The following is a 13,738-nucleotide window of genomic DNA, read 5'->3' as shown; positions in this document are numbered from 1 at the left end:
TACTCATATTCCTTTTTCCTTCTAAATGGGTAATTCTATGTGACTCATATATGAGTGCAGAAGCTTAGTTACATGTAAACATAATTGTTAGAGTTCAAAATGAGACACTTAATTTGTGTAGGCTCTTGTTTGATAAATGTGAAACACCTGAAGATGCAGGCCTGACTGTAGGGACTCTTGAACATCATCTCTTTATATCCTCACTAGTGTTCATACTACGGACAGTATGGAACATAGGACTCAAGGCTAGTACTCTTAACACTTTGGTGCATAGTTCCTCTTCTAGCTTTTGGTGGCTAATTGGAGACAAGAGCCTCACAGGCCTTCAGACTTACTTTCCTTCCCTGGCTGGCTTTGAACCATGATCCTCAGATCTCAGCCTCCAGATTAGCTAGGATTACAGCCACACCAACATCTGGCTTAACATTTTTATTTGAACATTTATAAGAACCACACAGGCCAGTCCAGAGCCGTGGATGTAAGTCAGGGATTCCACACATCTATCCCCTGTCCTGACTCACATGAAAAACAACTTCTTAGATAAAAATTACTAGTACACAAACAAGGATACTTACTTTTTTGCCTTCTTAGAGCACACAACACCAGGGAAAAACATTCTACAAGTCTCTGTGTGTCCTCAGATGATATCCTTACCCAGTTGACCCAATGGACTTTAAGTGTATTGTGTGGGCTTTGCAGACAGGCTTGCCACGTACCTGCTGTCACTGTTTGCCACTTATCTGCACCCCCCCACCTCTTGGGGGACATGTGTAGGTCAGCGGAATTCTGAGTCATTGGTTTTGGTTATCAGCAGGGGGTGGATTGAATGATGGTCAGTGGCACTCAGTGTCCTTATCTGCTAATGGGAGTCAGCTGAGCATGAAGCTGGACGGCGATGCAGCCCCTGCCCTTCATGCCCTGCGTGGATGGATGGGCCCCAGTGATTCCTACTATTTTGGAGGTAAGTGAAAGGCACGGGAAATATTCGAATCAACTTTATCTTTTCAGATCCTATATTTTATAGCAACTGGTATTTTTAAATGAAATTAAAACTGATGTTAAAGAATTACTTTTCTCTTCATTGATAATCACTTGGCAGTGGCGAGTGGGCACAGCAATCGTTACCTAAAATGACAGTCTGTATGTTCGGCCTTACTAATGAAATGGTTTTGAACCTCCTCCATAGCACTTATCCTCAATTCTACAGCTTCACGTTGACCTCCTGAAGAATACTGATGCCTGAACTCCACCTTCAGGGATTCATATGTAACTGGTCCAGATTATTGCCATGTGCAGGCATTACTGAAGGCCACTGTTTTCCATTTCTAATTTTTATGATGCTGTTACAGAGAACTTCCCTGATACTTTTTTTCCAGTCCTGGGCCTTGAACTCAGGGCCTGCGCACTGTCCTTGGGCTTTATCAAGGCTAGAGCTCTACCACTTGAGCCACAGCACCATTTCTGGCTTTTTTTCCTTGTATGTGCTACCGAGGACTCGAACCTGGGTCTTGTGCAAGCTAGGCAAGTACTCTACTACCACTAGGCCAACCTCCCAGCCCACCCTGATACTAAATAATCCTTACCATCTTAATTACTGGTGTTTTTGCTGAATATGGATGTTGTTTTAGTCTGGATGTTGGCAGCAACTCTACTTTGAGTTCAGCTACTCAAAACATAACTTCCAGCCAGTAGGTTTAGCTGCACCTGGGAGCTGGTTAGAGATGCTGCCTCTAACCCCTCATCATCTTCACAGAACCAAGACTTCAGTATTTGTAGTGTTGGAAAGGAAAGAATCATTCTACTCCCATTGTCTACACATAAAAGCATTATATATACAGGGGAGGAAGAAGATTTGATTGTCTATTAATACATTTTTTTCTGCTCTACTACTAAGCAATGCATTTTACTATGACAATTGACCATCTCCTCTGGTATCTAGTAAATGAAGCTTTGCTTGCTCAGTGGATCTTTGGTTTTAGTTTAGCCAGGGAGTAGGAGCCTCTAAGGATCATGAATTTCTCTGTCTTTGGGGCAGTCAAGTAGAAATATAGGCCTGTGAATAATAAGACATGCTTGATCTTGACTAAGCCCTTCTGATATTATTCTTGTTTTGCACTTCATTTTTGTTTCTCTCTAAAATCTTGGCAGAGATAGATTTATAACCCAACTAGAAAATACAAGCACTCACTATGAATTGGCAACAAGTACATAAATCATGAATCAGATTGTTAATTTCTTAAGTCCCTGGAGTGGCCAACTCATTTCAGAGATTGTATTGCTTGCTCTAGTTGTTTGTTGAACATGGTGCATACCTGACTCTCCAGAGATTTTTAATCTTTGCTACTTATCATAGATTTTTATAGCTCTGATGAAAAATAGAGAATTTTTCCAAGAGTAGTAGCTGAAAATATAAAAGATATTGAAGCACCAAGAGTGTTACCTTTTTTGTTTTTGCCAGTCCTGGGCTTGAGCTCAGGGCCTGAGCACTGTCCTTGGACTTTCTCAAGGCTAGAGCTCTACCACTTGAGCCTTAACACCACTTCCGGCTTTTTTCTATGTATGTGGTACCGAGGAATCAAACCCGGATCTTCATGCATGCTAGGCAAGCACTCTACCACTAGGCCAAACTCCTGGCTCATGTTACCTGTTTTTGTTTTTGTTTTTTTTTTGCCAGTCCTGGCATTTGAACTCAGGGTCTGGGCACTGTCCTTGGGCTTCCTCAAGGCTAGTGCTCTACCACTTGAGCCACAGTACCACTTCTGGTTTTTTCTTTGTATGTGACACCAAGGACTCGAACTCAGGGCTTCGTGCATGCTAGGCAAGCACTCTACCACTAGGCCATGCTCCTTGCCCCCAAAAGGTAAAAGAAGAAGAAAGAAATTCTTTCTTTGCTGTTTAATGATACAAAACAAAATACGCTGGAGAAAAATGTTTTTCAAATCTCATTTACATTTTAACATTCTACATGTTCTGAATATGCCATGTCACATGAACACGGCTGCTGTGAAAGGAATCATTACCAGGAAATAGGCCATATGCATGTAATTTAAAAATCACCATTTGTTTCCTGAAGTGATGTTTGTGGGCTCACAGTTATTGTTACAATACCTCCGGAGCTTCTCAGCCCCCGGGGAACTAGTATTCTGAACCTTTATCTTTCATAATGCTCTATACATTTATTATTTATAGAAGTAATATTAAATATGTGCTGTTTGTGTTATCTTGATGATTGGGTTACAGTTCCCAGGTCCAGACTTTAAGGAGTCCCAGATTAGGTCTTCCACCTTCTATCCACATATGCTGAATAAAAAGACATGGGGAAGGGCAGAGAAAGGAGATTACATGGTGGCTAATAGAGAAAATTGGAGGCATGGATGAGAAAGGTATGTGTAGTTAAAACCAGTTTTAATATGCAACTTCACCATAAAGGCAAAATGTGTATTTCTTATTATTACAGTTAGTGTGACTATAAACTTAGGCCAAATCACAACATTTTTGAGACAGAGAGATGATAACCAGTAATAATGACAGGGCAGCAGGCATAAATCAGCACTATCTGGCCACAGGATCTACCTATATGATATCTTCAGTATTTTAGCCCAGCAGTCCCAGAGTGTGGCTTTCTTCTTGTGAGAGAGGTCCACTGGTACATTTACAATGTTTTATGGGTCAAAATAGAAATTTATGAACTCTGTTAGTTAGGTGTCTTTTGCGCAATTTGGGCCTGTTCTATTATCTATTTTATTTTAAATTAATTTTAGGAGTTGTTCTAGGAGCAGTTTCACTGACACTTCCCTTATAGTGTGGGCTTTTGTTCTGGTCATGCTTGTTGATTGTCCTCTGCCTGTGTCTTAATGTTTAGGCTGTCCAGAAAACGCCTCTGGCTCTGGATGCCGGAGCTCCCTGGGCGGGTTCCAGGGCTGTCTGAGACTCATCTCTATTGGTGACAAAGCGGTCGATCCTATCTCTATACAGCAGGGAGCAGTAGGGAGTTTCAGTGATCTTCAGATAGATTCCTGTGGCATTATAGACAGATAAGTAAGCCATTCAGGTTCAGAATGCTGCCATGTCTGAATTCAATTTTTAATCTACTTAGTTAGTTCATAAGCACATGAACAGCTGGATAAGTGTATCCCTTCTTTCCTCTGTTTCTGCTATGCCAAATAAGGAAGTACATTCACACTGTTAGTTCTCCATTACTGTAATGAGATACTATTCCTGAGCTAATCCATTTATAAAGACAAAAGATTTATTTTGGAGATTTCAATCTGGAGTCTCTTGGTACAGTTGCTCTGAGGTCTTTGGTGAAACAGCAAAACAGCATGCCTTGAGTATCTCATCCTTAGAATCATGAACAGCAAGAGACTGGATCCCACCCCACTCTGCAGGACACATTCCCTGAAAATCCCTGACTAGGCCCAGGCCTTCAAACTTTCCTCACCTCCTTCTGCAGTCATCAGGCTCAGGTCTTTGAAGCACTGGACAGTGGAGTACTTTAAGATCTAAACATTGATCATGGAAAACTAATGTACTGTTTTGATTTTATGTTAATATTGTGCCTTGCAAATTATAATATTTTCTTGGAAGACAAAGTCATGAATTTTCCATTTCTATGCCTTTAAGCAACCTAGTTTTTGTAAAATACCAGCCATCCTGTGTACTTACTGATGCAAATCGTGTTTCTAACAGTTGTATTCCACAGGTTAGGAAAATGGATGTCCACTGTGTCCTCAATGGAATAGGGATAAAGAAATGATAGAAAACAACTAAGCTAGGCTAGACCTAAACAGGGATGAAATGACTGGCACTAAATGGCTTTCTAGAGTTCTCTGTGCTATTTTGTTGTGTTTTATGTTTTTTTCTGTTCCTTTCACAGCTATGGTAGTAGAATGACCGAGGAGGCATGAGAACTGTGTGTTTAGTGTCTGCTCTGTAGTTAAGTTGGACATGACTAATAGAACCTTATGACCAAGCTAAGCCTACTAGGAAGATGTTTTAATATCCTTTCAACATTGGCTATTTTAAAACTGACAGTCTTCTAGAATCAGTAAGAAATTTAAAATCGAATATATATTTCTTTTTTTAAAAGGTAAAATCATGTTTACTCGTTTTTAGTTATTATCGGTAGCTGACGTTTTCCACTTTTCTATATGTATATATGTATATGCATATGTAATTACATTTGCATGTATACACATAATACAGGTGTAGATAGATATACACATATCTGTATACACATATGCATAATACATACACACACATACAGCTTTCAAAGAGCAAAGCTAAAGGCTCCAACAATTTCAATAGGAGTATAATCTGTACAGTATTAGAGGGAAGATGTTAAAACAGGCCAGGTGGTCCTTTCCCCAACTTTACCTGCCTTCCCTTGATATTTTTTGCTTTGTTTTATTTCTATGTACCGATGACTCACTGATTAGTCTCCAGGCAGTAGGACAGAAGAGAACAGGTGCTCCCTGGATAGCTTTGCCCCATGGTGGTCATTCTCCTCTGTCACTCATTTTGCTCCTGGGAATCTCTCATTTTGAATAAAATTTTAGAATTACATAAATTTCCCATTCACTTTGGGCTTGCTTATAGATGGCTTGGTATGGGCATTCATATCTTTGTGTTAGTGAGCAAGAGAGCAGCCTTTTTGTTCTATATTATTCTAAATTTGGTTGTCCAGTGCTTAATTATATATAATGTGATGAGTTTTAGGGTTTTTTTTCCTAACAGTTGTTGTGAAAGCCATTTGAATGATGAATTGGAGCACAAAGGAATAAGGATCAATCCAAATCCTTTATAAGGCTGCATTTACCTGAGTGAATTTGTGTGAACTGAAAATCCTGATAGACATGATAAGAATGAAAACCAGTAGCCTGGGAAGTACTAGGGAATTAGAAAATAACATATATAGCAGGCTGATGTGTTTTTAAGCTGAGTTATTTCCTGGAACATATGTGCCAAAAACATATTTGACCTTTTTACAAAAGAATGTTGTCCTTCTTGTGTCTGATTACTAAACATTGTGTTGTGGTTGTGGATGTTGTTGTTGCAAGGCCCTCTTGGTCAAAGCTGGTCACATCGTCTGTTTTTGTGATGATGCTGGTGCTGGACCTGAGAGAGAGGAGTTCTGCCGTATCACATGACGAGGGCCCTAGGCAGGAGGGAAACGTAACTCTGTGTCTATCTGAGGTCATTGAAAGCTACTATTACCCTTCATATATATGCAACAAAGCTGTAGGCTTTTTGGTGAAAAATGAACAGAACTAATACAAGGAGAAGTATTGAAAATATACCTATCACAAATGTTGCATTTAACCAAGCTTTCTAACCTTGGTTATGTGTTATATTCACAGACCAAAGGGCAGACCCAACTGCCTCTGTCCTGTTGGGTTATTTCTATTTACTGTTGTCCTTCATCTTTCTTGTAACAAACCAGCATGACAAGCACATTTTATTGTGACTGCATTTGAAAGACAGCAGTGTTTATCTGTCTTCCTTTAGGTGTTTGCCCAGCTATTGTGAACATGGGGGTAAATGTTCCCAGTCGTGGGCTACCTTCTCCTGTGACTGCACCCATACTGGCTACACAGGAGCCACCTGCCATTCCTGTAAGATGCACATGGCACTTTGGTTACTGTTCTCTTTCCTATTGCCTGTCATTCTGTAGTACATATGTCTGTGTTTTTAACTAAATGACATAAAAAACAAGAAAATATGGTATTTTAGAAATCAATGTTTCTTCCCTTTCCCTCTCTCCCTCCCTTCCCTTCATTATCTATTTTTGTACTGGTACTAGAGATTGTGTTTTGCGCCTCCTATTTCTTACTAAGTCCGTTAGCATTCTACCATTTGAGTCACACTTCTACTTCTGGCTTTTCTCTGGTTAACTTGAAATGAGAGTCTTGAGGATTTGTCTACCAGAGCTGGCTTTGAAGTATGATCCTCATATCTCAGCCTCTTGAGTAGCTAGAATTATGGGCATGAGCCACCAGTGCCCAGCTAAAGATTCATCTTTGTCTGGCATGGTTTTTTTTTTTTTTTGGGTAGTCCTGGGGCTTGAACTCATGGCCTGAGCACTACCTTGGGCTTTCTCAAGGCTAGAGCTCTACCACTTGAGCCACAGCACCACTTCTAGCTTTTTCTATATAAGATACCAAGGATTCAAACCTGGGTCTTCGTGCATACTAGGCAAGCATTCTAGCACTAGGCCAAACTCCTGGCCCCAATGTCTGGCATGTTTTTTGTTTTTTTTTCTTTCCATATTTTTTATTGTAATTAGTAAAAGGGTTACATGATATTTGCCAGATAGAAGGTGCATTAATTCACATACATTGATACCCTTTCACATGTCTTGGTACCCATTTCCCTCCCCCCTCACACCCCCCCACCCGTCTTGGTTTTCCCCCCTTCCCTATCAAATTTCAAATATCCAAATACAAATAAATTCAATATATCAGATAACAAAGTGAGATACTATACCAATATGAGATAACCAAGGGACAGCAAAGGAGATGAGAGACAACATAGTACATTAAGGACAACAATCATTCATTATATGGCTTTTGTTTCTATATCCTGGAGGTCCTTTCAATTAGCTTCACATTATATGGCCTTATGTATCAAGATTTTGCTCTATTGCAAATCTCTGCTAGTAGAGTCCAAGGTTTCTACTGATTATGACGAATGAGGGAAACCATTGAGCCTAAGTTCCTTTGAGTCTGGCTTACTTCACTTAATATGATTTTTTCTAAGTCTTTCCATTTCCTAACAAATGGGGCGATGTCATTCTTTTTGACAGCAGCATAGAATTCCATTGTGTACAAATACCACAACTTGTTGATCCACTCATCAACTGAGGGACATCTAGGTTGGTTCCATATCTTTGCTATGGTGAATAGTGCTGCAATGAACATTGTTGTGCTAGTGGGTTTAGTATGTCCTTGTTTCTGGATGGTTGGGTAAATGTCTGGCATGTTTTTAAACTAATTTTATTTTCAAATAATGTGAAAGCAGGTTGCAATAATATATAATACAAAATATAGAACACCAAAGAAAAAGAACAGGTAAAGGGAAAATGAGCTATAGCAAAAAAAAAAAGCTCTGAATTTTTGTCTTCCAAAGTCAAATGATGTGTGAGCAGCTAGGTACTATCCTAGTAGCAGTTCTAGATAGCAAGAAACCAGGTAAAGTTTCAGGTCTTGTTTAACCTAGGTGCTGGTAGTGATGATAAGAATTAACATATGCTGAGAAGTTTCAGTATGTCTGCAGGATTCTAGTTCTTGGCATGTTTTAGCTTCATAAATCCTTAAAACTCAAAAGAGAGAAGAGTTACTACCTACGCTGTGCTTGAGGGAGGAGGAAGCTGAAGCAGCTGCTCTGGGTATTGCAGCTTGATCACAAAACCAGAGCCAGGGCTGTCAGGGACCAGGCTACTGGTCAATGTTCAAACTAACAAGACTTTATTCACAACTAGTCACTAGCAAGTATGAGCAATGTGACACCGAAGTCCTGCTCTTGTAAGGACCAGCACCTCTTCTCTCCCTGCATCTTTAGAGGAAGAACTCTATGTGTCGGCTTTCTTTAGTTTCTTCTCTTAGGGAAATATATTGCATCTTCAAGAATGTGAGTTAATTTTAGTCCACATAAACTGAAGTCAAAGAAGAGCATGGATAGTCATGAGTCATAGTCAGAAAAAGTCATAGTCACTTTTTTTTTTTTTGGCACAGAATCCCAGGACAGCTAGTATGGGTTTTGGGAAGACATCCCAGAGTCTCCAGTGATGTGGGTTCCATGAGAAGCCCTCGGCAGACTAGAGGGAGCAGCTTATCCACTAAACACATCAGGAGCAGCTTTCCGCCATCCCCAGTCAGAATTTACCATGTAAATCTTTTTTTTGGAAGAGACTGGACTTCACAGAAACCTTAGGGTAAAGATTTGGCCAAAGTCTAAGCAGCAGGGCTATATATTATCCCAATTTATGGTTTTCATGCAGATGTCTCTTAATTTCTAACTGTGCTTCAGAACTTCAGCTGCCTGATGTGATGTGGGGAAGCTGAGACTCAGGCAGAACAGTGCAGCATGGCATCATGTGGTGGGGAGATGGGATATTGCGTAGTTAACAGTGGAGCCATCCATCCCATGATGGCTTCTATATGACCAATGGTGTTCTCTGCAGCTCTATATGAGCAGTCTTGTGAAGCCCATAAATACCGAGAAGAAGACTCTTCAGGACTCTACTACATTGACTCAGATGGAAGTGGTCCCCTGGGACCAGCTCTGGTGTACTGCAACATGACAGGTTAGCTAATAAGCTATGCTACAATAGTTAAATTCCTGTAAGGAGTGCTATGTGCAGCAGCAAAATGATGGTTATCTTGGTGCAAAGGGTGCACAGAATAAATAATTATAAACACTAACCCCAAGCTTATTTGTTTATTTGTTGTTCTGTGAAATCGTTGTAATGCAGTTACATTTCCCCTGTAATACAATTACAGGGAAAATGTCATTAAAAAAATAACCTATACACTTAAGCTTCTATAGAAATTCCAACAGCCTCCCTCAGGATCTGTTTTCTGGTATCCTGAATAAAAAATGGGCACCAATCCTCATCACTCAGTTTGCCCTATTCTTGCTAGTTTTCCTGAGTTTTGTGATAGTGCCCTTCATAGAGTTTCAATCAGTATTCTTCCACCACCTCTTGGAGTTCTTGTCCCTGGATCTGTGTTTGGATGGGGTACATTAAGACTCTGTGTGCAGGGGAGCTGTTAGATGTGACCCTTGATGCACACATGGTATAGAAGAAGAGTCAGGCAAAATATACCAGTTCGGGTGGAGGAATCACAAAAGGCAGTATGGTTTTCTTCACTTATAAACATTGTGAAATATGTTTTAATTAACACCATTTCTTTCCTAAAGGCCTCCCCACAGGCAATCGATTTAACAGAAGTATGTCGAAATCTGTCAGCAGAACTTCCAAAGATTCAGTAGTAGTGATTATTGCCAGAAATACTTAATTAGATGCACAAATGTCCACATTGTTTCACTATCTTAACTATAAATGAGTGGCTGTCACCCCACTACTCAATATTTTAGCACTGGTACCAGTGCTTCACAAATGTATTCCTAGTGAATCAGGAGGCTACATCTGAGGATCAAGATTCAAAGCCAGCCAGGGCAGGAAAGTTTTTGAGAGTTTTATCTCCAGTTAACCAGCAGAAAACCAGAAGTGAAGCTGTGGCACCATAATAGAGCACCATTCTTGAGCAAAAAAGCTAAGGGACTGTGCCCACGCCCCAAGTTCAGGCCATCATTTGGGCTCCCTTCAAAAGGGCTGGATATGTTACTCATTAGTGAAATGCTTAATTAGCATGCATGAAGCCTTGGTTTGAATTTGAGTCCCTTCTACCACAAATGCATAATATATATGTATATTTATATATACATAAAATTATATAATTAATATAATACAACCAATATATTAATGCAATAAATATATTTATATTACATGTAATATACAATAAATAAATAACAGTATATATGATTATGTATTATAGAAATATATGCTTTATATTTCTATATACACATATATATTTATATAAATATAAATGTATAACTATACTATGCATATATAGATAAATGTATGGTAAACTATAATTATCTATTACATCAATACAATTATATATAATATATAATTTTTCATAATTATGTAGGACTCAGCCTTCTGAATAGCTAGGATTATAGCAGGGAACAATAGGCTCAGATCTATTTCTATGTTTTTTAACCAATTCAAATTAGAGATGTTTCTCTTAACCATTTCAACCTAGTTTTGATATCCTTTCTTTGTTCCAACCCAATTTCTGCCCACCAGATACTGTGTGGACCTCAGTACAGCATAATGGATCCCACTTAGTCAGAGCCAAAGGCTCACAGGGAGATAGCCTACAGCTAGTGCATTTTAACTATAGGGCCAGCATGGACCAGCTGCAGGCCGTAGTCAACCATGCAGACCACTGCGAGCAGGAACTGACTTTCCCCTGCAAGAAGCCCAGGCTCTCAGAGCACCATGGTAAGCAATGAGCCTTTGTAGACTCTATTATTTGTACTCTAGAATTTGCAGTAGGCATAACTGAAAGATATTTTCTCATAGGGTGAAGAGCAAGGCCAGTAGGTGCTATTTTTTGTTCAAAGCTGTGAGTGATCTGAAGTCTGTTCTCAATCTCACCTAAGCAATAATGGCCTCCTTATTAGGCCCTTGGAATAAATACAGCAGTGATACTCACTAGACACTAGGTTGAAAATGAACTATACAACTTATGGAGGGAGGTAGGAGGAAAAACTGGGAGTGAGGGAAGGGATGGCATTATCGAACTGTATATCACCTTTACAATAACAATAATAATGTAGTGTATTTATAATATGCATCTATATATAATATATAGTATATACTTGCACTATATATGTATATATAGTGTATATACACACATATATACAATATACATGTACCATATATAGTATATATTAGATATGTATATGCTGTTTAAGATCTATACTATATATATATTATAGGTGTCACATTCCTCACTCTTTTTTTCCTTTTTTTTCTTCTTTTTTTTTTTATTTCAGTGTATATAGGGGGTCTATTTGCCAGATAGAGGGTGCATTACTTCTCACACATTGATATCCCTTCTTATGTTTTTGTCCCCATTTCCCTTCCCCCACTCCCTCCCCTCATTTTTCCCCTCCTATTTCAAATAAACAGGTAAACGTCTATATAATATACCAGGTAACAAAGTAGATACAATAACAATATGAGATTAACCAAAGGTAACACAAGAGAAGGGAGAAAAACATGACACATAAAGAGTAGCAGTCACTTATAATTAAGCTCTTGTTTCCATGTCCTAGAAGTCCATTCATTTGGCCTCATCCTATGTGGCCTTATGTATCTAGGGTTTGAGCTGTTGTAATCCTCTGCTAGTAGAGTTTTGGATGTTACTAATTTCACATTCCTCACTCTTGTCTTTCAGGCGGAACCCCAGTGACCTGGCAGGTTGGAAGTACCAGTGAGACAGGTTCTCTGCCTGATGCTCAAAAATGTATTTGTGGATCTGAGGGCAACCACATTAATATCGGATGTCAATGCACCTGTGATGATGACTGGAATGAATGGTGAGTTCTATGGGATTTCGCTATGTAAACTGTAATTTTCTTACCACTTTGCAGTTAGGTATTGTGATGGCCTCAGCATTACCTTTTTCCATTATGATCTTTCATGCTTCCATTGAATTTCAAAATTGATTTTTCTGTTTCTGTGAAGAATTATGGAACTGCATTGGATCTCTACATTGCTTAATCAGCAGATTTAGCCATTTTTGTTATATTAATTCTGCAGTCTGAGCACGGGAGGGCTTTCTTTCTTACAGTATCTTCAAGCTTTAATAGCTTTTGTCATAGAAGTCCTTTACTTCCTTTGGAAGTTTATACTTAGGTTTTTATTTTCTTAGTCTGTTAGTGTATTAAAAATACTGATTTTTGAATGTTGATTTTTATATCCTGCTACATTGTCATAGAAATTTAGCAGATCTAAGACATTTTTTTGGTGGAATCTTTAATGTCTCGTAAGTATAGAGTTGTGTCATTTGCAAATAAGGCCAATTTGACTTATTCATTCCCTGTGTGAATCCCTTTTATGTTTTTCTCTTTTTGCCCTAATCTTTACTATTCCTTTTCTGTCAGCTGGTTTTGGATTTTGCTAGTTCATATTTTTTCTAGGAGTTTGAGGTGTATCACTAGGGTATTTATTTGAGATACTGCTTTTGTATATTTAAATCTTTAGGTAGGCTCTTATACCTCGAAATTTTCCTCTTAGCTTTGCCTTTGCTGTGCTTCAGTGATTCTAGTAGGTTTTGTTCTCATTTTCATTAGATACTAGAACTTCTGGATTTCACCTCTTTTCTTCAACTCATAAGTCAACAAAGTGTTGTTCAGACTCCATGTGTGTGAATATATTGTGTGCTTTTAGTTGTTGTTAAGTTCCAGTTTTATTTCATTGTGTTTTGATAAAAATACAGAATTATTTCAGTATTCTTATATTTTGTAAAACTTGTTTTGTGTCATGAAAGATTATCTAATGTGGAGAAAATTCCATGGACCGTTAGAAAAGTGTGTATTGTATAGCTCCAGGTAAAATACTCTGCACATGTCTGTTAAGTTTGGCCTGTTATTTATTTTTCTTTATTGTAATTAATAAAAGGGTTACATGATATTTGCCAGATAGAAGGTGCATTAATTCACATACATTGATACCCTTTCACATGTCTTGGTATGGCCTGTCATTTAATTCTGAAGTTTCTTTGTGATTTTTGTCAGTGAGGGCTAGGTGGCCTATCTATTAGTGAGAGTCATGTATCAACTACTCCTACTATCCTTGTGTTGGAGTCTGTCTGAGATTTTCGTTGTTGTTGTTTTTTGTTGGCCATGGGGCTTGGACTCTGGGTCTAGGCACTTCTATCTGAGGTTTTCAAGTCTAGTAGTGTTAGTTTAACATAATTGGGCACACTAACATTTGACACATATGTTAGCAATGATTATTTTCTTTTGATTACTAATAACACATTTAGCATTTGGTAATATGAAATTACCGTATTGGTCTCTTCTGAGTAATAATGGTTTGAAGTCTGTGTTTCTAGACATGAATATAGCTACTTGCTTTTGTGGTCCAGTTACTTGTCTA

The 13,738-nt window shown here is 38.6% G+C and overlaps 1 protein-coding gene across 1 annotated transcript in view; it reads left to right on the top strand.

The window, feature by feature from the left end:
• Positions 1 to 13,738, top strand: part of LOC150065354 (contactin-associated protein-like 3) — a 39,117-nt gene that overhangs the window by 6,398 nt on the left and 18,981 nt on the right. The window contains 6 exon segments of the mRNA XM_090329357.1: positions 815 to 961; positions 3,863 to 4,031; positions 6,505 to 6,614; positions 9,182 to 9,304; positions 10,874 to 11,071; positions 12,033 to 12,174. Coding sequence (XP_090185483.1) covers positions 815 to 961; positions 3,863 to 4,031; positions 6,505 to 6,614; positions 9,182 to 9,304; positions 10,874 to 11,071; positions 12,033 to 12,174 — 889 coding nt within the window.

This window comes from Megascapheus bottae, chromosome 3, assembly GCF_031878675.1.
Source record: "Megascapheus bottae isolate mThoBot1 chromosome 3, mThoBot2.hap1, whole genome shotgun sequence".
NCBI lineage: Eukaryota > Metazoa > Chordata > Mammalia > Rodentia > Geomyidae > Megascapheus > Megascapheus bottae.
The sequence above is the reverse complement of the archived record's forward strand: the minus strand, read 5'-3'. Positions and strand labels throughout refer to the sequence as shown.